At 40.8% G+C, this 26,047-nt stretch overlaps 1 protein-coding gene across 7 annotated transcripts in view; it reads left to right on the forward strand.

Moving 5' to 3' along the window:
- The window catches only part of AOPEP (aminopeptidase O (putative)), a 350,923-nt gene that overhangs the window by 73,910 nt on the left and 250,966 nt on the right, over nt 1–26,047 (forward strand). For all 7 annotated transcript variants that reach the window (XM_030566094.1, XM_030566098.1, XM_030566100.1 and 4 more), the window contains one exon: nt 3,889–4,137. In XM_030566094.1, coding sequence (XP_030421954.1) covers nt 3,889–4,137 — 249 coding nt within the window. The remainder of the gene's footprint in view (nt 1–3,888; nt 4,138–26,047) is intronic.

Genomic DNA, 26,047 nt, shown 5'->3' on the forward strand with positions numbered 1-26,047 from the left:
GGAACCTTTCTCTTTTTTTTGCAAAAGTGAGATATGAAAGAAACAGTTTGAAACTTTGAAATTTTATGCATTTAGATACGTTTTAGGAATCATTGCATGTTTACCTATTTGTAATATGATATTTTGTAGATTGCCTCTACAGAAATGCATATTCTGTAATTATATTACATTGTATATTCTGTTTTAACATATAATGCTTTAGGATCTATAACTGTTGCTGATTTGCGGCAATAAATACGTTATTAGTCGTTGTGGCAAAGAAAAACATTTAGTTATTCAGGTACCTTTAGATATTATGATTTTTTTATTGGTTTGTTTTTCCTTTTTGATCCAGGGATTTCATAGCATTAAAGACAGCCCAGTGTGATAGGTAAACATTACTATCACCATTTTACAGATGAGTAGTCTGAGGCACAGAGAATTTATTATGTGCCCAAGGTCACATAATTAGTGGTGAGGGAAGGAATAGATCAGAGGACTCTGGATACTTTAAGGACTCCATGAAGATTTTCTTCTCAGTAAAGAGTTTTGTGTGCAATAATGTGCAAGAGCAAGTTTTTTCCATTTGTAGTTTGATTTTTTTTTAACTCTTCCCCCATGGGAGTTCAGTGTTTGTTCTGTCAGTTGGAGGCTAAATCACAGCAATTTAGAAACAAGCAAACTGTATATGAGTGCTAGAGAAATTTCTTCACTAATGAAAAATCTTCTGGGGCCTATGTTTTATCTTCTTTATAAAAGTAAGCTTCTCTGAGAATGTTCAGTTCTGGGCGCCACTTTTCAGGAAGGATGTGGACAAATTGGAGAGAGTCCAGAGAAGAGTGACAAAACTGATTATAGGTCTAGAAAATATGACCTATGAGGAAGATTGAAAAAATTGGATTTGTTTAGTCTGAAAAAGAGAAGACTGAGAGGGGACATGATAACAGTTTTCAAGTATGTAAAAGCTTGTTACAGGGAGGAGGAGGAAGATTTGTTTTTCTTAACCTCTGAGGATCGGAGAAGAAGCAATGGGCATAAATTGCAGCAAGGGAGATTTAAGTTGGACATTTGTAAAAACTTCTTAACTGTCAGGGTGGTTAAGCACTGGAATAAATTGCCTAAGGAGGTTGGAGATTTTTAAGAGCAAGTTAGAAAAACACTTGTCAGGAATGGTCTAGATCAGGGGTCGGCAACCTTTCAGAAGTGGTGTGCCGAGTCTTCATTTATTCACTCAAATTTAAGGTTTCGCGTGCCGGAAATACATTTTAATGTTTTTAGAAGGTCTCTTTCTATAAGTCTATAATATATAACTAAACTATTGTTGTATGTAAAGTAAATAAGATTTTTAAAATGTTTAAGAAGCTTCATTTAAAATTAAATTAAAGTGCAGATCCCTCCAGACTGGTGGCCAGGACCCGGGCAGTGTGAATGCCACTGAAAATCAGCTCATGTTCCGCCTTTGGCACGTGTGCCATAGGTTGCCTACGCCTGGTCTAGACAATACTTAGTCCTTCCACAAGTGCAGGGGACTGGACTAGATGACCCCTCGAGGGCCCTTCCAGTTCTATGATTCTGTGAATGTTCTGTGTACCTCCAAACAGTGTCTCATTCCTTTCATGGTACATTTGACATTGCTGAGAATAATATTAGATGTGTTTATCCTATGTCTCCACTGCTCCACTAGTGCCCCCCGCCCACTCCACCACCCTTGATATGCTGTCTGCTTCTCTCACAGCTATCTTCTTGCCACTCTGTCCTCCCTGAACTAGCTCACAGTGTAACTATCCCTCTTTGCACTCAGTTTCCTCCTAGAATCCCCACTTTTACTGTGACTCAAGAAACTAACTAGCTAGTTATGGGGCATTTGGGGTAGTCTATATATCTTATTAAAAATAAATCCAGTTACATTATTAAAACGTATATTATAAGGTTGTAGACAACCACCTCCTGACTTGCGTGTTGTATACCTTTTCTCTACCATCTGTATCACTTGTCTTTTTTGTGTTTGTACAGCACCTAGCACATATCGGGAGCTATCAGACACAAATAATAATTATGATAATGCTGTGCCTATATGTAATGGAACATCAGCTGGCTATTTAGTCGATTCACTGGTTCTCAATAAAAAAGGGGAAAAGAGGCATAAATATGACTCCTGTTATTTACAAGCAACATTATAATCTACTTTCTTCTCATCCAAGTCATTAGCCCCCTCTGGAGGTATTAATTTGCTGCTGCTTGATGTGAAAACTAAAACTGTTCATAACTTTTCTTTCCACTTATTGCTCCACCATTTCAAAAATCTTTATAAAGTTTGATAGAAAAAATAATAAAGTGATGTTATTTTAAGGTATTTTGTTTGTAGGTGGCATAAAGTGAGTATCTCAAAAATAACTGGATACAAGTGTAAGTTCCAGTTCAGATACCTGCACTTGAAGGAGTTGTATGTATGTATTATTTGCTTTGCAAATGATAGAAAGACATAAGGGGGAGGGGTAACTCAGTAAGGGGGAGGGATAGCTCAGTGGTTTGAGCATTGACCTGCTAAAGCCAGGGTTGTGAGTTCCCCCTTGAAGGGGCCACTCAGGGATCTGGGGCAAAATCAGTACTTGGTCCTACTAGTGAAGGCAGGGAGCTAGGCTTAACGACCTTTCAGGGCCCTTCCAGTTCTATGAGATAGGTCTATCTCCATATTTAAGTAGATTTAGAATTAAAAGAATGTCATTCTGTATCTCCCTTTGAAAAATGTTATATAACTTTGCTTGCACTGATTAATATGTATTGCATTCTGCGCTAGAGATGTCTCTATTTCAGTGGTGGGTGAGGTTTCTTTGTGTAGATAATCTTTTTGAAATAGTTTAAGGTCCATTTCTTTCAGGTAAAAGGCCTTATGTAAAGGTAAGGTGGTGTTATTTCATTATTAACTCAGCTAGCTACATGCCATCAATTCAGCAAAAGTAATCATAGCCTACAGAAAAATACTAGTTTGGAGCTTGATCCTGCAAATACTACTGGTTCTAGTGCTTACAATAAATCAACCCCCAAAGTTGCAACTTGGAACCAAAGAGAGGGTTTGTGTTGTTCAGAATAGGAATTATCAGGTTAAAAAAAAATGAAGTTGATTTCTCTTTTATATGAATTCCTCTTAAAAATGTCTGACTCGGTGTTTAGGAAATGTAGTTTTTCTCCCTAATCCCACCTTTGAGGGAAAGCACCCTTCAGAGGTAATGCAGGTGTAGATTTGGTCATGATATGATTCCTTCAAATGTTTGCAGTGCTATGACTGAATTGAAATCTGCTATTTTGTGTAATAGGAACAATTTTTTACAGTTTGTCCTGAAGAATTTTTATTTTTAAAAATTTAACTTTGACTTTAATATAAATCATATCTCTGTTTTCTTTGACAAAAGTAAATCCTGTCTTTGTAACTTGATTAAATATTTAAGTGTTTCACAAATATTTAACTTAGGAACTCTCTGAATCTTTCCTTTAGTTTAAACTGTATCATTTTTTTCTTGTCCATTTAGTTTTTTCTGTATTTATTTTTTCTAAAATGCAAACAGACACAAACATATATATAATTTTGTCTTGAATAGTGACAGCATTTTGAACGCATGTTCTTTTGATGTCTGCCTGTCAGTAAAATAAGATGTTACCACTTTCATTTATTTTAGATTGGAGTGAACAAATCAGTTCTACCCAAGCATATCAATAATAATTTAGCCTTCGTTTTTTCACTGCTGCATTGACATGAACAGTGTGAGAATACAAAGGAGCCAACTTTGCATGAGACCCATTTGTAGCTTTATCTCCTTGATATTTGCAGAAGTTCATCACCTCCTGCACACAGATTTAACTACACATATTTGTAATGTCAAACTAAACCATTGTATTTTGTGGTGTTCTCAGGTTGATCGAAGGGAGCTGTGGTCATGTGACATATCCTTGCCGTTTCCAAAATCCTGCTGCCAGTTCTCAGCTAGTCATTCCTCATCGAGTCTTTGCTCCATGGTGCCTTAAGGATCGCTGTGCAGAGATCCTTCTTGAGCTGATTCCTCGGTGCCTCTCGGCTGCTCATGGTACACTTGGAACCCACCCCTTTTCCAGGCTTGATGTGTTGATAGTCCCTTCCAACTTTTCTAGTCTGGGAATGGCCAGGTATAGAAACTTCTCTAATATAATTATTTTGTTTTTTCTGTGTATAACTTTCTTATTTTGCTGCATCATTTCACTCTTGTATACTGCACCTTGGTCTCTCTACCAATCAGACAGGGTAAGTTGGGATATATCCGTGCAGCCCTTGGAACAGTCAGTGCTTTGAGGTTCCCTAGCCTTCACAGCCTAGGCTCCAGCCCAAGCCACAACTTCAAAGCACTGTCTAGACAGCAATTTTTAAAGCTCTAAAGTCTGTCAGCCAGGCTAGGGGGGTTCGCTTCTGTGGGCTGTGTAGACATACCCTTCATGGCCACATCTGCATTGTCATCTGTGCTGTTCCTCAGATGGCATGGGCAAAGTACTCACCCTTAGTCGTTAACCAGCTGCTCCCCTTTTAGACATTGAAGGATACTCCTCCAGTGTGGTCAGTTTTTAATGGTTTGAAAATTGAAAGCTTCCTTGTATATTTTGTAGGCTATTGATAGCAAGCCTTTATTTGTTCTTGCTTGCACTGGTGGAGTTAGTGTAAATAGCAGCAGCTGGTCTCCTTTTATCTAGTAGCTAACAATGCCAGCTTCCCATCAGTACTAGCTTGCTGCACTATTCTCACTGAACTGATGTTATAGATATAATTTTGCTTCATGTGGTGACAGTTTATTTGCATCTCTTGTTATGATCTTCCTCTTTAATAAGGCATGGGAAGAGAAATATAAGCTCATTGAGCATTTGCCTCTGAGTTTTTCCCCATTATCCAAATTAAAGTTCATTTCTATCCTTTGATGCTTCTGTTATTTTAGGTTTTTTCTTCTGGTAACGTTTTCCCCATTATTTCTCAGCAAAACAAGGGCATATTAGAAAACTGACTCATTAGCTTTATGTGGTTTGAGTTTATCTGGTTAAAACTATGAATCCTGAAAACAGAATAAGGGCAAACGGTGAAAACAGATATAAGCTAGTATTTATGGAGTTCATGGATATTTAAAATTTAATTATTTTGATTATATCTACAATATAATTTCAAATGATATAACTATATGAAGTGTTTAGCTGTAGAACAAACAAGGGAATACCCAGCAATTCAAATACGTCTTTTACCTTTACGTTTTCTAAAGTCTGCTTAAATCAGTAAAGACACAATATTTCCAAACAGCAGAAGAGCAAATGGTGCCGCTATTTTTATAGTGACGACCGTGTCTTAGATGCTTTTAGACCAATATAAAGACAAAGCACATAAGGATAGATATAAAGGGGCGTGGCCTGGAGCAGCAGGTATCCAGTTTACTGTAGTGCTCCAGCAATCCCCACCAGCCAGTGAGACCCATAGGGGCTGTTGTTGGCCAGGTATCAGTTGTAAGTTAGAACAGCTCTCAACCAGTCTCCGGACAGTCTCAGAAGATTCTGCTCCTCAAGTTCATCTCCCTACCCCATATAGGTTTTTAATTTTTATTTCATTTTTTAATTTACCGTAGGAAAGCTTAGTTAAGTAGTGAATCTTGCATTTTGTTCTGTATTTTGCTGAATGAATATCTTATTTATATTTACAGTTCATGTGTGAAAAAGGAAGACAATGTTTGTTTAATTTTGACCTCACTGTCTGGGGGAAGAGAGGAGAGAGAAATTTAGTTTGCATGTAATATTATATAGCTCATGGTATAGATTTGCTCTCTGTTTCATAAACATTTAAAAAAAATGGAAAGTAAAGTTTAAGAATTAAATTATTTCTATTTGTTTTGTCAAATAAATGTCATCTCTTTGGAGGCATGGTTTTATTTAACTTGTTATTGATTATTTACTTTGATAGCCCTGGTGTGTCCTGTTGCCCGTTGTGGGGTGCCTGCTAGAAAATAATTCTTGACACCTGGTGGATAGCGCCACATATTTGACTCAGATTCAGGAGTGATGATATTACCTTTACTACTTAGACCCAGATGGGCAACTTTAAGGTAGTAGAGGGCTGCAAAGTCCACTGAAAATTCTTTGGCAGTCCGGGGGTGTGACACTCAGCGGATGAGGCCTTGAGAGATTTGGAGAGTGAGCCTGTTCTGCATGTACCCCACAACGGCGTCTCCTATTTCATGGAACTGGGCCCAGCTCCCTTCTTCAGCCCATTGACTCTCACTACAGTATCAAATAAAATGATCTGGGGGGCCAGATGTGCCCTCAGGGCTGCCAGTTGCCCATCCCTGCCTTAGACCATATAAAGCTAAAAGAGTCGGTAGGTGTTGCTCTTGGTTTCCAAAAGGTGGTATTTACGGCTTGCAATAGGGTGATGTTAGATCATCACTATATCCATAGATAAGACTACTGTCCTCCTTAGCTGTATGACAAGAACAATTATCATTGGTACTGTAGGGCAGTAGTTTTCTACCTGTGGATCCCACCCCTTGGGTCTACAGACTACGTCGAACGGGTCTGCGAAAGGTGACTATGAAAATTAAGTTTCAGATCCCAGAAAAGGCATTCCGTTTTTCTGATCAATCTAAAGTATGTGAATACTCCCACCTATAGGTCAAAACCCAGAAGTGTTGTTGTTACCATAGAAGCCCACAGTTAGTACTCTCTCACGCTGCGTCAAATGCCATGCCAAACGTGTGGAACTTTTATAGTTGAATACTGTTCAGTCAGTTTTCAGACTTGTATGGTAGAGGTCTGCGGACCACAGGTTGACTTTCCAAAGGGGTCCACACCTCCATTCAAGATTTTTTTAGGGGTCCGCAAATGAAAAAAGGCTGAAAACCACTGCTGAAGGGGAAAGGATGCACTATATAGAAGGAAGGAAAGGAGAGAGGGGTAGTCCAAAAGGAAGGAACTCTATAGCTGAAAGCCATATGATGCTCTTGTGGACCTGATAGTATCCTTGGGGAAGTCAGAGCCTCCAATGCCATATATCCCTTCTGTAGGGAAAAGATGCCATTGGGTTATGTTTTGTGTATTCAAAATATAGCTGTAATCGTTCCCTCTTTGTGAGGGAGATGAGAAAATTTGTGCTAATAAGTTCTTATGCTCATTCTGTCTAATGGCTGTCAACGCCAAGTGATCCATAACCCTTGTACAAGTAAATGATGAAAGAAAGGCTATGTGCATTTCTTGACACTTTTCATTCAAGGGTTTGTCAAGCAAAGGACATGAATATTTTTTTAAAGAAATAATTTTCATTTATTTAAATTTCAGGCTATATTTGCACAGCAAAAGAAATGATAAAGGGGCCCATAATAGATTGCTTGTTCTTGTTCTGTGTGATTGTGAAAACCGAGGCCTCTGTACAGTGCAAGTTGCTTTAATGGACAATTCCTGCCCATTGCAATCATAATTACCTAAATAATTTCAGTTTAGGAGTAAAATAAGTGCAAACTCATACTCAGAACCTCATAACAAGTTTGACCATTATCTTGAGTTAGAAAGGGTGCTGTACTATTAATTTTTTATCTTCTAGCATATCTGTAGTAGTATAAACATGACATAGCTTGCCAGCACAAAGAAACTGTTGTTTTGAGAATTCTAATTGTACTCCTGTCTGCCAGGGAAGGAAGCAGTCATAAATTTCAGTCATTATCTTAAGTATCTGGGTTTTACAGCATTTGGCATTTTTCTTTGTCTGTTCCTCATTAGCTTATAGTTACTGGGGTTTTCTACCCAAAGTACTTTATTTTACTTGAGGGGGATGTTACCCTACATTCCAGAATGGTATGAAATTATAACGATTCTTGCACAGAATGACTTAATTTGGAGCCTTACGTTGTTCTCTTCTGGTAGCCATGGTGCAAATTCAGAAGTATTTTCCATAAAGACCTGCTGATGCCTTATGGGAAAAATTCCATCTGAAAGACCATTTATTTTGCTCATATTTTCTGTTCATGTCTTACCATATTTTTAACTTACTATGGAGTTTTGTGTGGAAACAGGGTTTTGATTGCTTAGAATAATATTCATAATAAGTAATTCAGTGGCATTTCTCCTGATTTTTATACCAGTATGAGAGGTGAATCTGGCCCAGATTCCCTCATTAGTAACATTATGTTAATCCCTGTGAAAAAATTGTGACAAACAAAGATTTGCTGGCCAGATCTCTAAAGGTATTTATAGGTATTTAAAAGCTTAAAAATGATTTCAGTGGGAGCGATGTGCTTTTGAAAATCCCACTAGGTGTCCATTTGCATCTTTAGCAGCCATGTCTGCAGATTCAGCTGCATTTTTCTGAAAGAATTGCTGATACCTGATAGGAAGTTGAAGTACCATTCATTCTGCTTAAAGACTATTCTGCCTAAGGGTGTGTCTACACTACCCGCTGGATCGGTGGGTAGCGATCAGTTTATAGGGGATTGATATATCGCATCTCATCTAGATGCGATATATTGATCCCTGAACGCACTCCCGTCGACTCCGGAACTTCACCAGAGCGAGCAGATTAAATACAACAGGGATTAAATATGACCCTTCATTTGAGTAATGACTCTTCTATAAAGTATTTTGGAGGTTTCTGTAAGTCCTGCACAATCCTTTGCAATATAGCAGAGCCAGCTCCAAATAATATGTCTAAAAGACCTAGGTTTGATGAGATGGCTCTCTGGACTTGGTTGATGTCTGAGGCAGAAAGATGATCACTAGATTTGGGGCATTTGAGGGAGTTTGGTATGTATTTAAAGCATTCATTTTTTCCCTAGAGGAATTGGTTAGTCTGGAGTTCATGACACTCAGAGCTGCCCATTATCTACGCAGGGAGCTTTTAATTCTATAGGGTTGTCTCCCAGCCACAAGAAACTTAGCTAATGATCTTTCCCTTCTCTCACCTTTTCTTTCTGAACCCATTTCTGAATGTGTCATCATTCTAGGAATTTGGATCCAGTTTTCAGTGTATATGATTTAGTGCTCTTTTAAATGAAGCGAAAATTTGGCTATTTATGGGGTTAAAGCATATTATAAACACCCTTATGCATTAATTCACCTTTGCTCTCCAGCTCCATGGTCTCTTCACTCTCGGGTATGCCAAGATAACAAAATGATCCAACAACCGTCTACAATGAAGCCACAGCAATGATGATAATAATAATTCAAAGTGTATGTCTACATCCACAGGTGCCAGCTTCCTCCAGGCTCCTAGGGTGCTCAACCTCCCTGCTCTGTCCCAGGCCCCTCCCCCACCTGACCCCTTTCACCAACCCCCACCCCTGCCCCGCCTCCTCCCACCTCCACTCCACCCTTGACCCGCCCTTTCTCTCAAGTCCCCATCCCTTGTCCACCTTGCCCTGCCTCTTCCCACTCAGCCTGGCACTCTCTCCTAGTGCGCCCCCTCCCTGCTCCTCTCTATACCCCCCAGCGCCTCCTGCATGCCGCAGAACAGCTGATTGTGGTGGGCAGGAGGTGCTAGGAGGGAGGGAGAGGGGGAGGAGATGATCGGTGGGGCTGCCAGTGGGTGAGAGGCATTGGTGGGAGGGAGAGCAGCTTGGGCTGCTGATGGGTGCTAAGCACCAGCTAATTCTTTTCTGTGAGTGCTCCGGCCCTGGAGCACCCACGGAGTCGATGCCTATGTCTACGTCCCATTTGTGTATAAACTCAGTGGTACTTAGACACTGAGAATGTTGACCTGGAATGGAAGGGTGTGTTACCCAAACTTTTATCAAGCTAACTGCAACCATATTGTGTGCATTCAGCCACCATTAATTAATAAAATAGAACACCACCTAAAGATGGTTAATTTGAACAAACAGGGCTTCTGGAGGCAAGGTCAAATGCTAGCTACAAGCTTGCAGCCTCTGCTAATCTAAATGAAAAAAAAATTCAGCAAATTAAGACTATAAATAAATAAAGACCTTGAGTTTTGGCCCCTTTAATATAAAAGCTTTTTATAACTAAAATTCTTTGAAATGTTTTGTTAATAAGTAGTTTATTACTTTTTTTTGAAGTAATGACCCAGTAGGTGTCACTATGAGCTGTTTGTTTTGTAAAAGTTAGTTATAAAAAGAGTAAATAATAAAGTTTACTTTCAAGCCATTCTCTGAAGCTATCTTGAAAGACCTTTTTCTGAAACCACCTGAAGTAAAACTCATAAGTTACCACTGCTTTTGGTTCTGAAAATCCTGGGTAACAAGAACACTTTCTGTCTCTAAGCTGGTGCTTGGAGTGAAATTTGCTACCATGCAATCACTGTTCTCCTCCCACTTGTCAGTTTGGGATCAAAACAGGATTTGGAGTACATGAGGCACAAGATATATCCTTACTAATATGCCGAGCTGGTTTGTTAATCCATAAAGTTTTAACAGATGTCTCTTGAGCACAACCCCGAAATAGGTTGGAGTATGCAGCAATCACCTTTTGGTGCAACTAAAACATTGTTTGCTTGTTGATAGTATAGGAGTGAAATTGTGATATTTGAATTTGATGGTAGGGGAATATAGCGTTTGTTTTAAATTGAAGAAAAGAAAGATTAAAATATTACAAACAGCATTTCAGAATTTAAAAAAAAGAATGATATACATATTACCTCTTATTAGCTCTTGTATAATTTCTTTTTAGGCTCTTGAAAATGCAACTGATTTCCATATGGTAAACATTTTTTTTCACTCAGCAAATATGTTTTCCCGTGCTTTGAATGGCACTGAAATTAAAATAGCTATTTCTGTTTAAGAAACATTTCAAATTTTATATAAAATACTTTCCTAAATCAAATATTAATTTTTGTTTTTGTTCCACCATCTTCAGTGACATTAATTATGGTATTTTTACTAGTGCAGAAAAGACAGGAGAGGAGGCATTTGGAAACTCCAGTGACTTGAGCAGCAATCTGGTCATTATTAATTGTAATTAGGTTCTCCTGGATAAGGCCTAATTGGACACAGGTGTATTGATTACTAAGCCAGACTGGGGCTACTGAGTCAATGAGCCAATAAACCCGTTAACAAGGAAGCTGTGTAGAAGGGTATTGGAAGGAATGCTCAGGAGGGAAGAGAAGGAGAGAAAAAGAAAGACAGAAAGTTAGGAGAGCATGACAAATAGAGTTTTCTGAGTAGAGACGTGTCCCTCCCCACCTCCCTTTTGGAGAAGGGGTTAAAAAGTTCAGATACAGTGTGTAAAGGTATAGAGACACTGCTGTGTATTGGTGGAGGGATAAACAACTGTAAATAAAATATACTGGGGTGTTTATAAGCAAGAAGGTCTCAGAGCAGTGTGTGTTTGTGGATGAGATGAGTGTGGTACATTGCCCTCTCACAGGGCCATATAAGTTGACAGTCACAAAATTAGCCTGAATTTTCAGATGGAACTAGTGATTTTTGGGTGCTTAAGTTCATGTGTTCCCTATGTGAGATATCTTAAGGTCTGAATTTCTTGAATATGCTGAGCACCTCTCTCTGAAATTCAGGCTACTTTAAGCTGTCTCATGTTAAACACCCAGAAATTGAGATACCAAAAATCACTAGTCACTTCTGAAAATGTAGGCTGCTATATTTTTCCTTTAGACTGGGACAGACCCAGGCAATTTTTTTATTAACTATATTTTTTCTATATATAAGATGAGTTTACAAATGTTTGACTGTTTTCCCCATACATCCTTCTTACCATAAATGCAATTAATATAGCTGTGGTATACTTTGTTCCTAACAAAGGATTGATTCTGCAAAGATTTAACCGTGTAACTTGACTCATGTCAGATGTCCCTTTTACTTCCCAAAGACTGAACATATCTTCATAGTACTTGGAAAGAAGATCTCTAGGTAGTTATATCTAGTCCACTGCAATCAGCAACCTATTATCTTGCATGGGTCCAAAACAGATAGCCACCATGACTTCAGCCTCATCCTGAATAATGCAAGATCTGTGGCCAATTAATCCATCATCCATGATTTTACTGCTGTTGAGTTGCCTGACCTGGGTTGCATCACACAGACATATGATCAGTGTTAAGTCTGCAGTCCCAAACTGGATCACCTTGTTCCCCTGGATATTCCATTTGCCACAGATCCACACCCAGGAAGGACCTATCTGGATGTGGAATAACCATTTTGTTCTCTTCTGGACTCAAATGCAGGAAGAATTCACGCCAAACAAAATATTTTGAGTGCATCCACTTTCCCTCTGATCCAGAGACAAGACTAATTTGGGCACCTTGCTAATCTATTAGCTGTCAGAAAACAAAGGATTATCACAAGAGTTGACAGAAACAGTCTGAAATGCTGATAAAGGTCAAGACTCATTGTCTTGGAGACTTCATATTGAGGCTGATGATGTTTCTGATGAAGTACCCCAAACTTCCTGTCTTAATTCTTCTCTTCAGATTTCCCACAGGCAATCTCTGGACCAGCACACAATAGCTGCCCATGCCCTAGAATGAACCCTTGCACTGGAGATAGGAATAATAAATGGAACCAGTACTGTACCCTGGTAAGACCTCTTCCTTTTCTAGGCAGTTATAAGAACACTCTCCCTCGGAAGGGAAAAAGAACCATCCCCATGTTCTGTCCTGATAATTCTTGAACTCTGCTAAATTCCAAGCTTGTTTTCAGAGTAGAAGAATTGGTGAAGGACTTCAGCCAATCCATGACTAGTCGTCTAGACATGCTAGTACCAGAATGCTGGCTCCCATCCCAACACCCACACAGATTGCCATAGATCTCAGATGACCCGCAGCAGAGAAAGCGGGAAGAAAATTTGAGCATTGTTATCAGAAAACGTATTCTGATGAAGACAGACTCAGACACAAAGAATTTCTACAAATGTATGCCTCTACCTGAAGGAGGCAAAGAGCGCTTACTTCTCCTGTGCCATAGACTGAGAAAAGTCGCACCCCACTAAGTTGACTGTTACTTGTCACCTTATTATCTTCTAGGTATTTGCAAATTGATTTCTTAATTATTTGATCCAGTATCTTTCCAGGTACTAAAGTTAAGATGACTGTTCTGTAATTCCTCAGGTTGTCCTTATTTCCCTTTTTATAGATTGGCACTATATTTGCCCTTTTCCAGTCCTCTGGAATCTCTCCCATCTTCCATGACTTTAGCAATTATCTCTGAAATGTCTCAGATGTCTCCTCCGTCAGCTCCTTGAGTATTCTAAGATGTATTTCATCAGGTCCTGGTGACTTGAAGACACCTATCTTGCCAACTTCCCCCTATTTTAGCCCCTGATTCTACCTCATTTTCACCGGCATTCACTATGTTAGACATCTCACCGCTGATAATCTTTTTGGGGAAAACTATCACAGATATGATGAGTTTCACAATGAAGCTTGGACAAGTCACAAATGCTTAGATCACTGTGACCAGGCCTGTGTCCAATAGAGTGGAATGTGATATTCTGACCAGGAAGATTTAAGAGGATATATATATTTTTAACAATGTGTGGCTATTTTGACATCCAAGATCAGTAAGGATTCTAACAGGATCCCATGGCTGCAAAACAATTTAACAATCTGGCAGCCGAGGTTCTTCATAATGGGAGGAAGGGGGCAGGGTGGTACAGAGCTATAGTTCTTCAACATGCTTCCTTCTTTCGCCCATCACTACTTGTATTGTCTTGGTTCAGCTTTGGCCAGCTGCTCTTCCTCCAGGTGTTGATTTTGGTTACCCTTTAAAAATACTGGAATGTTTGATGCCAAGGATATGTAGAGTTGGGTTTTGTCTACATTTTTCTGGTATGTCAGCCTGTTGCAAATAGCTTGCCAAATATGAGAGAAAACTAATATTTATAGGATTTTGAAGGTGGAAGTGCAGTTGCCCATAATTGTTCTGCTCTATTTGGATCTGGTGAGTCCTCAGCTGGAGTTCTGTGTCCAGTTGTGGGTGCCGCACTTTAAAAAAGATGTGGACAAATTAGAGAGAGTCCAGAGGGAGGGCAACAAATATGGTAATAGGTGTAACCTCTGAAGAAAGGTTAAAATACTGGACAATATTTTGTCTTGAGAAAAGAAGACTGCAGAGGACCTGATAACAGTCTTCAAATATTGTAAGGGCTTTTATAAAGAGGACAGTGATCAATTGTTCTTCATGTCCCTGAAGGCAGAACAAGAAGTAATTGGCTTAATCTGCAGCAGGGGAGATTTAGGGGAATCTTGCTAACTGTAAGAATAGTTAAGTACTGGAATAGGTTACCAAGGGAGGGTTTGGAATCCCAGTCACTGGATGTTTTTAAGAAAAAAGTTAGACAAACCCCTATCAGGGATGGTCTTGGTATACTTGGTCCTTTCTCAGCACAGGGGAATGGACTAGATGACTTCTCAAGGTCCCTTTCTCCCTACATATCTATGATTTGATAATAACCTACAGCAGGGGTAGGCAACCTATGGCACGCGTGCTGAAGGTGGCACGCGAGCTGATTTTCAGTGGCACTCACACTGCCTGGGTCCTGGCTACCGGCCTGGGGGGCTCTGCATTTTAATTTAATTTTAAATGAAGCTTCTTAAACAGTTTAAAAACCTTATTTACTTTACATACAACAATAGTTTAGTTATATATTATAGACATTTAGAAAGAGACCTTTTAAAAATGTTAAAATGTATGACTGGCATGTGAAGCCGTAAATCAGAATGAGTGAATGAAGACTCGGCACACCACTTCTGAGAGGTTGCTGACCTCTGACCTACAGGGTTCAGTCTGAGCGGAATGACCTCAACCATGTCAGGGCATTTCCATTCTTCCTTGTAGCTTCTTGGAGGCAGGAAAGGAGTATTTGGCAATCAGTTGGTATCAAATACCACAGAAGAGTCTTGCACAATAAATATGGATATACTTCCCTTGTATATGGATAGCTGGAGGTCATCCATCAGAGCAATAGGCGCTGTCTCTCATGTACCAGGCCTAAGGTCCGCAGCCTGACTGAGAGGGGTCCAGGATACTTATAGCCAAGAGGTGGCCCTGAAGAGGCTTTAGCTAGTTGCTTCTTGATAACTTGATTGAAAAAGTAAATTTATACAGAGGTTGTAGTTGTAAAGTCTCAACTGTTCAGAGATGGCTTCTTAAGTGCTGGTCAGATGATCATAGGGTGACCAGATAGGAAGTGTAAAAAATTGGGACGGGGGTGGGAGGTAATAGGTGCCTATATAAGAAAAATCCCACAAAATCAGGACTGTCCCTATCAAATCAGGACATCTGGTCATCCTAGATGATCATATATCTTAGGGCAAATAGGATTTTCCCTTCAAAGGAGATGCAGATAGTCTCTTTTAGTAGAGGTCTCAGGTGTTCTCTGCTCTCTTTTGCCATCCTAGAAGGGCAAGGTTCAGAGTCATAGGTGGATTGCCATTACTTCTATGATTACTACTTGTGAATATGGCATTCAGAGAGCAACTTGCCACAGTGGATTGTCGGTATTGGGCTAGAGAAACAAGTACTGATAAGTGAGATTGCATTATGATGCATGTATGGGATGAAGAGCAGTGGCTGCAGAACTTTTGGATGCACAAGACAAATCCACCTTCATGGGACTGTGTGTGGAGCTCGCCCCAGCATTGTGGTGCAAGAACACCAGAATAAGAGCTGCCTGCACTGTGAAAAAGCAAGTGGCAATTGCTGTATGGAAGCTGGTAACTGCAGATTGTAGTCACAAATCCACTTTGGGATTGGAAAGGCCACCATGGGGATTATAGTGATGCAGATTTGCGGGGCCATTAATTGCCTCTTGCTACCAAGAACTATGACTCTTGGTAATGTGCAAGAGATAATTGATGACTTTAAGGCAATGGATTCACTAACTGCAGCAGGGCAATAGATGGAATGCGTATCCCAATTTTGGCCCCTGATCATCTTGCGACAGAGTACATCAATCAAAAGATCTACTTCTCCATGGTGTGGCAGGGTCTGGTGGGGCCATTTCACTGACATCAGTGCAGGGTAGTCAGAGGAGGGGCATGATGCATGCATCTTTCAGAACACTGGACTGTATAGAAAGCTTCATGCTGGGACATTATTTCCAGACCAGAAGATTCCAATGGGGGATGTGCAAATGCCCATGAACCGAGACAGTATGGTGAGTGCACTCACAGCCGTGAATCACAAAAGATACACAAACCTCTTTCTCACTGTGTCTGGGCTACCACATAGGTTGGCGCGTGTTCCATATATGATGAGCTTAGGGGTGGGTGGGGAGCATGGCAAGGAGGAAAAGGCAAGAGAAGACAAAGGTGGTTTGGGAAGAGGATTAATACAAGTGGCTAGGGAGACTATTCCGAATATTGGTACCCTTTTCCACAGACTAGGGTAATCTAACCTAATAGCTCACTCCTGAGGGTAACCCAGGGTGCAAGGGTGCTTCTCCTGCATGCGTGTGCCTTCTGACCAGCTCCATATGCTGCTCGCCTGTGTGCTAATCTCAGATAAGGTGACATAACCAAGCACAGTGTCTACACTGATGCTGCATCACTCTAAGTACGCTGCAGAAAGTTCTATGCTGCTCATTGAGGTGGTTTTATTATGTTGACATAGCAAAGGAGTTTCATTGGTGGGAGGAGCATTTCAGTGCATGCACCACTGTTTTGTTGACAAAAGCTGATTTTGGTCAACAAAACTTTGGAGGTCTTAGTAAGGCTTTTGATACTGTCTTGCATGGCCATCTCATAAACTAGGGAAATACAACCTAGATGGAGCTATGATAAGTACATAACTGGTTAGAAAACTGTTCCCAGAGAGTAATTATCAGTGATTCACAGTTAAGATGGAAGGGCATATCAAGTGGGGTCCCTCAGGGATCAGTTCCATGTCTGGTTCTGTTCAATATCTTCATCACTGGTTTAGATAATGGCATAGAGAGTACACTTATAATGTTTGCAGATGGTACCAAGCTGGATGGCTTGCAACTGCTTTGGAGGATAGGATTAAAATTCAAAATGATCTGGACAAACAGGAGAAATGGTCTGAAGTAAATAAGATGAAATTCAATAAGGACAAATGCAAAGTACTCCACTTAGCAAGAAACAATCAGTTGCATACTTACAAAATGGGAAGTAACTAGCTAGGAAGGAGTACTGCAGAAAGGGATCTGGGGGTCACAGTGGATCACAAGCTACATATGATTCAACAGTCTAACACTGTTGCAAAAAAAAATAAGTGAACATCGTTCTGGGATGTATTAGTAGGAGAATTGTAAGCAAGACACGAGAAGTAAGTATTCCGCTTTACTCCATGTTGATTATGCCTCAACTGGAGTATTGTGTCCAGTTCTGGGTGCCACGTTTCAGGAAAAATGTGGAGAAATTGGAGAATGTTTGTAGAAGAGCCACAAAAATGCTTAAAGGTCTAGAACACATGACCTATGAGGGAAGATTGAAAAAATTTGGTTTGTTTAATCCAGAGAAGAGAAGACTGAGAGAGGACATAACAGTTTTCAGGTACATAAAAGGTTGCTGCAAGGAGGAGGGAGAAAAATTGTTCTCCTTAACCTCTGAGTACCAGAAGTACAGTACAAGAAGTAATGGGATTAAATTGCAGCAAGGGCAGTTTAGGTTGAACATTAGGAAAAATGTCCTACCTGTCAAGGTGGTTAAGCACTCAAATAAATTGCCTAGGGACATTGTGGAATCTCCATCATTGGAGATTTTTAAGAGCAGGTTAGACAAACACCTGTCAGGGATGGTCTAGTTATTACATAGTCCAGTCCATGGCACTCATGGCAGGACTAGATGACCTCTTGAGCCGCCTTCCAGTCCTATGATTCTGTGATGGAATCCACCTGCCCTTGAAAAGCTCCACCTGGGGCTCAAATGATATAATAAATGGGGTCCATATAAGTACCTAGTAGAATTTTGTTTGTGTTCCAGATATCTGTGTTTAATAGCATTTTTTAGTGTTTTTTCACTGACTTTCTTTTAATGCTTCTGAAAGTCATTTATGGGGTCAAAATGATGCAAGATTTGATCATCTAGTGGTAGTTTCTTTCCTGAATGATAGAATAAGATCATGAGAACACCAAAATTCAGTGTTTCAGACACACAAATGTGAGTGGTGGGGGAGCCCATTAAAAATATTTGAAATTATTGGTGCTGCCATAGACCCTAAATACACAAGCTTTGTAATTTTATGAGATGAATAAGGAATCATTCACCCCTCTTAATGTAGGACACCTGTATTGTTGAAAGGAACCTTGGCTGGATGTATTAGTTTCTGATATTTCTAAAGAGGTAAGACCCTACATTGCAATTAGAACCACACTCAAGAAAATACACATCTTTATTTATTAAACAAACATTCTTTAATTGGCTCTTATACAGAAATTCACTTATTTTAAATGAGTGAAATAAACAGTGCATTGTATGGAATGGACCTCCAAATATGTCCTGTTAGTTTAAAGTAAAGTTTTGAGTTGGAACATGAAGTGTTCTTTTTTCCCTTGGCTTGAGTTATAGAAAATGTTATTTCTTCATTTAGTAATTGGATAGTTAATAGGGTTCTTTGTGATACTACCGTTAAATAGTGGCTGCATTTTATTAAATTCTGAGACTGGAATTATGGTGGCGCCCGCTAGTGCCATTATAGTTAAGGGTGTCTCAGCATTTCCAATATAAACTTGTATTTCAGTGGTTTAAAACTTGGCAATAAAAAATTTGTTTCCAGCTTAAACTTGGCATAAATCATTATAGCTGCAGAGAAATGTATATATAACATATAGAGATACAAAAATAATTGAAATTGATAATTTAAAAAAATCTTTGGCTTTGTATGTGTCATGGAAAGATTAAAAAGCAAAAACTATCTTTAAAGAATAAATAAAAATAACAAAACCAGCAATTGCCAGCAGTGAGGATTAGCTAACATTTTGTATTGTCTGGAGAAAGAAGGATCAAGGTTGACATGGTGAGACTGAAACTAATTTGAAGAGTGATTTTTTTCATGCAATATAGATCTGTAATATGATAAAAATGCTTTGTTATGGTTCAGTGGTGAAACTATCCTATGCTATTGTTAATATGTATTCAAAGCATACAGTTTAACTCACTCTCTGAATCACAGTATGAGACTATTTTTACTAAAATGAGTTATTATAGCATATGCCATAAATGGATAATAAGAATAATATATGAAACATTAAAATGATTGGACATAATAAAAATTTCATTTGAGAGGGAAAAAAGAAATGCTCAAAGAAGCCTTATGCAGTTCCTGTCATGCAGTTGTGTCCTATGATACCCTCCTCATTGGCATCCCATCCTGGAAGCATCTTAACTAAATAGAAGACTACTGCCTTTACTCACTTAGTGAAGTCTGCACAATAAATGGTGCTTACAGAAACAGCATGCCACATAGACTAACATTACGCACCTGTATAGTGCTTTACTGTGGTGTCAGCTGTCATCTAATCACAATCTCTTTCATTTTGCAGCCATCCTCTCAGGTTAAAAAACTGTGCATGTGCACTGTGCTACTCTCTGATTATTGTTAGTTTTGCTTTGCTATCCATTTTCCTAAAATAAAAGGAAAAGGTTGTAACATGAGAACAAAAGAAGTAGAACAGAAGAGAGACAGATTCAGAGAAAAGGAAGATAGTGTAGAATCAAAACTGTGATCCCAGTACAGATGTTCCATATAATTTATCCACCGATTGAAGTTATATCGGGATCGTGATCCTGAAATCCCTAGCCTTCCTTTGCTTGTGTAGATGGGACGTGAGTGCTTGCTGAAGACATAGGCAGAGCTTGGAGAACTGCCATCAAGTGTACAGCTCCCATTCACACAGGCAAAATAATCAGGTCACCAAGCAGCAGCTCCCAGAACTCCTTTCTCCAGTCTCCATGGAGAGGTGTGTGTCTTTGAACAATGGATTATTGTGTATGTTGTTTGTGTGTGTTTGGTTTCTTAAATTAAGGTGCAATTGAAAAAAAAAGGGAGGGGGCTGTGAAACTCCATGAAGCTAAAAAAATATTTTGAACTTTTTGTTTGGAGAGATGCTAATATCCACTGTCCACTCTCCACTCACGTGAGACACTATAACCGTATTTTCTTTCTGAATATTTGGTAGCTGACATACGAGTCATGTGGAACCACAGGACCTATTTACTGTATGTAGATCACACTGTCCAACCAACTTGTGCACCTCTGAAGATATGGGGACTGTTATTCAGAGATCTGTTTTAAGTTGTTCAAAGTAGGTGAAAAATAATCAAAGTTTAGCTTGACCTGTTACATACAGGGCTGGCTCCAGGCACGAGCTCAGCAAGCAGGTACTTGGGGCTGCCACTCCGGAGAGGGGCAGCAGGTCCAGCTATTCGAAGGACCTCCCGCTGAATTGTTGCAGATTGCGATTGCAGCTTTTTTTTTTTTTTTTTTTTTTGGCTGCTTAGGGCGGCAAAACCCCTGGAGCCGGCCCTGGTTATATAAAACTATAAAATAAGCAAAGGTTGAGAGCAGAAAGACTGGTAGAAGTAGAGTGTGTTTAAGTTAAAAGCACTGATGGGAGTACCCAAGAAAACACAATTGTAACAGGTCAAGATGACGCTAGAAATGGAAGGAATGAGGCTAGAAATGCCATAATTAGTGTAACTGAATAAGTATTCTGACTGGATAATTTTCATAGGAAGAGGTTGCCACTCCTTTCTGGACATGGCTTTTTTGAGGTTACTTGACAACTTGTTTTGGAGCTTGCAGACTAAATAGCTTGAAGGAGACAGAGAGAGCTAGACTATCATAGCCTGCACTACCATCGGTGTTGTGTATTTTGTTGTCGTGGTAATAGAATCTTATGTTGCTATGGCAACTGAGTTAGATTATTAGGGGATAGCCCAGCCAGTTTTGGCTGGCTGTTGGTTAGTTCTGTGAGTGGCAATAAAATGGCTACTTCAAGGTTTACAGCTCTCTGTGTCTCCAGTGATTTCTTCCTAAAACTCTTGCCCCCAAGAATATAACAACGTGGTGACGAGGATGGGATCTCTGTGCTGCCCCAGCAACAGAAGGAAGTAGAAATTAAGGTACCAGAAAAAACCCTACCTGCTGGAAGGGGCTGAGAACTGGCTTGTTTGCACTGACTGTGCAAACTGAAACTAAAATCATGGCTATATTTACAGGGCTACTGGAACCTTTTGAGGAGACTATAGTGCAATGGCACGTGTATACTGAGCATTTTGAGCTTTTTGTTGAGCTTTCTACAGAAGAGAAGGTGGTGCCAATATTCTTAAGTGTTGTAGAGGCTAAGACCTACTATCTGCTACGCAGCTTACTACACCCTGTTAAGCCAGAGACTAAATCTTACAGTGACATTGTGGAAATCCTGGGGTCCCATTTTTCTCCAAAACCACTGGTAATTGCTGAAAGATATAGGTTCCACAAAAAAGACCAGAAAGTAGACAAACAGTTGTACAATTTGTAGCAACTTTGAGAAAGCTTTCAGAACACTGTGAATTTAAGGAGATGTTAAATTATACCCTATGTGACAGGTTAGTGTGTGACCTGCAGAGTAAAGCTATACGGAAGTGCCTATTGACAGAGGCTCAGCTTACCTTACAGCCATTGATACTGCTGTCTCCATGGAACTGGTTACAAAGGAGGCACAATCCATCGGTGCATCCCCTAGGGTGCATAAGGTGTCACAAAAACCTACCCACAAAACTGTGGGGAGTCAGGAATGTTACCGCTGTGGTAAGCCGGGTCACCATGCATCAGAATGCTGGTATAAGGAACTGGTATGTCGACACTGTGGCAAAAAGGGACACATTGCGTGTGCCTGTAAATAAAAGAAAAAAGAGGCCTGTGGTCTGGCCGACCAAAAAGGGAAATCTGCATATGCTAGAGCTAACCGAAGATGACCAAGGAGATACCTCTTCACAAGAAGAAGAGCCAGTCCACATTTTGTCTTTGACAGTAGGCTCACATGAATACTGGGTAACCCCGCTGTTGGATGGCAAATCTATACGCATGGAACTGGACACCAGTGCAGCTGTTTCGCTGGTCTCAGAGACTGTGTATAAAGAAAAGCATCTTCCACTTAAAGCAGCAAAAACAGTGCTGAAGACATATATGGGAGAAGCTGTTCCTATGTTGGGCACTACTGATGTTAAGGTGGAGCTCAATGGACAGGCTGCTAAATTGCCACTGTTTGTGATGAGAGGTAATTATCCAACCTTAATGGGTAGGTCTTGGCATAGGAATATCCAGCTAAATTGGGCGGAAGTGCACCGAGTGACTAAAGAAGAAACTAGTCTGACCACTATACTAGGGAAACATGCTGCTGTTTTTGGAGAGGATCTGGGAAGTATGAAGGGAATCACTGTGACATTGAACATTAAACCTGATAGTCACCAAAATATCTGAAAGCCAGAACTGTGCCATATGCCATCAGGCCGAAGGTTGAAGCAGACCTGGAGCGCCTGGTCACAAATGGACTCCTAATACCAGTTACCCAAAGCCCATGGGCCACTCCTGTCTGTCCAATAGTGAAGAAATATGGCTCCCTCTGGATTTGCGGTGATTTTAAAGTCACTATCAACCTAGTGTTGTGTGCAGAGCAATACCCACTTCCCCATATCGATGACCTCTTCGCAGGCCTGGCTGGGGGACAAAAGTTCAGTAAGATTGGTCTGAGTCAAGCATATTTACAGATGAATGTTGATGAAAAGTCCCAAGAGCTGTTGACTATTGTGAGCATAAGAGGCTTTATTGATACTGTCGCCTACCCTTCGGAATAACATATACTCCTGCCTTGTTCCAGAGGGCTATGGACCAGATCTTGTGTGGCTTGCCAGGAGTCCAGTGCTATCTGGATGACATCCTGGTTACCAGAAAGAATGAGGATCACCTAAAGAATTTAGAGGCTACCCTACAAAGACTGGAAGACTATGGACTGCGAGTCCACAAAGACAAGTGTGAATTCTTCCAGCCCTCTGTTGAATATATGGGACACATCATTGATGTTGCAGGTCTTTGTAAGGCCCCTGCCAAAGTTAAGGCTATTGTGGAGACTTCCCCTCCTTGAAATGTTAGCCAGCTTTGCTCATTTCTAGGACTGTTGAACTATTATGGAAAGTTCATCTCACAGTTAGCCACACTGCTAAAACCATTTCACAATCTCCTTGGGCAGAACAAGGCCTGGAAGTGGACTGAAGCCTGTGATGTTGCATTTAACAAAGCTAAGGATGCATTGCTAAATTCTGAAGTTCTGACGCACTTTGATCCATCCTTACTCCTACAGTTGGCCTGTGATGCGTCCCCTTATGGAATGGGAGCAGTCATGTCACACATTATGCCTTCGGAAGAAGAGAGACCTATTGCTTTGACTTCATGCACTCTAAGCAAAAGCAGAAACTAACTATGCTCAAATCGAACGTGAGGTATTGGGAATCATTTTCGGAATTCAGCAGTTTTATCATTACCTGTTCGGATGGAAGTTTACTCTTCTCACAGACCATCGGCCCCTGACTTCAATTTTTGGATCCACACAGGCATTCCTCCGTTAGCCGCTAATCATATGTAACGGTGGGCATTGTTGCTTTCTGTGCACTCATATGAAATCAAATATTGGAAATCCACTCTGCACGGCAATGTGGATGGTCTCTCCAGGCTGCCTTTGCCAGTCAACTGTTGAGATATTGCCCAGAAGGAAATCTTTTACTTTGAACAGGTAGAGAATACACCCGTCACCACTACTCAGATAAAGAAGGCAACTCGAGTTGACCCAGTATTGTCCCAAGTTATGGACCTAGTGATGCATGGAGCATCTCGATGAACCTCTCTGGTCTCACCTGACCTTGTTACCTACATGTCCAGGAGGATGGAGTTATCAATCCAATCTGGTTGTTTGTTGTGGGAGAGATGTGTCATTCCCCCCACCACTGAGATAACAGATGTTAGAACAGCTCCATTCTGGTCACTGTGGAACAGTGCGCATGAAGGAAATTGCACGAAGCTATTTTTGGTGGCCTGGATTGGGCAGTGCTATTGAAGAGAAGGCAAGAGCTTGTATATCATGTCAGGGTGTGAGGAATGCACCTCAGTGGGAAACCCTACATCCATGGGACTGGCCTGAAAACCCGTGGCAACATATTCACGTTGACTTTGCTGGCCCCCTTGAAGGAAGCATGTTCTTGGTGGTGGCAGATGGCCTAAATGGCCAGAAAACTCTATAATGCAGTCCACTACTGCAGAGAGTACTATCCAAAAACTATGAGGACTCTTTAGTCGTTTCATTCTGCCAGAACAACCTGAGTGACAACAGTCCGCAGTTCGTCTCTCAGGAGTTTCAAAAGTTTATGAAGGCAAATGGGATACATCACATCACTTAGCACCACATCATCCATCCACCAATGGATTAGCTGAAAGATTTGTGCAGACAATGAAACAAGCTTTGCAATCGGCAAGGGGACAATTATCCTTTCAAAAGCGTCCGGACATCTTCTTACTATCCTACAAAAACACACCTCATGCTATGACCAAGGCATCCCTGGACTTTCTAATGATGGGACAACAGCTGCACACTTACTTAATCTGCTGAAACCTTCTGAACCCCGATATATTATGCAACATTAGCAGCAAGATCAAGTCATCAGGCATGCCCCCAGAGCAAAAGACCGAACCTTTAGCCTGGGACAGCTGGGCTCGGAATTATACTTCTGGAGCTAAATGGGTCCCTGCCACTGTCATCACTCAAATGGGAACTGTTTCCTACACAGTCGGGACTGCAGAGGATCTCACCTGACAGTGACATGTAGATCAGCTGCTCCCAGTCCTCAGGACACGTCTTCAGTTGAGTTGCCTGACTTCACCACCTTCGATGAGACATCGAATCAAGAGTCACCTGTTCCTGACTTTTCCCCTCCATTTCCGCCAGCAGCAGAGATACCCCTCTGCCTGGCACGAGCTGATACCCCATCCTCACCCATTCGCCGTATAAACCCTGAGCCCATTGTCAGGCCCGCGCCCAAGACACTTTCGGGTGCAACAAAACCAGAAGTCTGCCGTAATCCACCTAGAGACAGACAGCCTCCTCGTCGGCTGGATCTTTAACTAGGGTGAACCCGTGGTTACGGGGCAAAATAATCCCCAGGGTTTAGCTGGGAATGAAGGCAGTCTACCCTCCTTCTCTAGTTTAATGTTAGTTTTATTTGGGGGACATTCTTATTAAGGGGGGAGGAATATGTTGTGTATTTGGCTGTTGTGATAATAGAATCTTGTGTTGCTATGGCAGCTGAGTTAGATTATTAGATGATAACCCAACCAATTTTGACCGGCTGTTGGTTAGTTCTGGTGTGGCAATAAATGGCTGCTCCATGGTTTACAGCTCTCTGCGTCTCCAGTGATTTCTTCCTAAAACTGTTGCTCCCAAGGATATAACAATCAGGAACTACTGTCAGACCAACGGACATTCGTTTTTCTTGATCCCGAAAGTTGTCCTTACCAGGCAAGGCCAGAGATAGTGAACAGATGACATTATCACCTGTCATAACCTATTCCCAGATTTGGACCTTAGCGTCCAAAATATGGGGGTTAGCATGAAAACCTCCAAGCTTAGTGACCAGCTTGGACCTGGTAAAGCTGCCACCACCCAAAAAATTAGAGTGTTTTGGGGCACTCTGGTCCCCCCAAAAACCTTCCCTGGGGACCCCAAGACCCAAATTCCTTGAGTCTCACAACAAAGGGGAATAAACCATTTCCCTTCCCCCCTCCAGGTATTCCCTCCCTGGGTTCCTGGAGAGATACACAGAAGCAAGCTCCGTGAATCTAAACAGAGGAATTCCACCCTCCCTATTTCCAGTCCTGGAAACAGAAGTGCTTCCCTCTTCACCCAGAGGGAATGCAAAGTCAGGCTAGTAAATCTAACACACACAGATTTCCCCCTGACTTCTTCCTCCCACCAATTCCCTGGTGAGTACAGACTCAATTCCCTGGAGTTCCCCACTAAAGAAAAACTCCAACAGGTCTTAAAAAAAGAAAAAAATACATAAAAATGATCTCTCTGTATTAAGGTGACAAATACAGGGTCAATTGCTTAAAAGAAATATGAATAAACAGCC

The sequence above is a fragment of the Gopherus evgoodei genome, chromosome 6 (genome assembly GCF_007399415.2).
Source record: "Gopherus evgoodei ecotype Sinaloan lineage chromosome 6, rGopEvg1_v1.p, whole genome shotgun sequence".
In the NCBI taxonomy this organism is placed as follows: domain Eukaryota; kingdom Metazoa; phylum Chordata; order Testudines; family Testudinidae; genus Gopherus; species Gopherus evgoodei.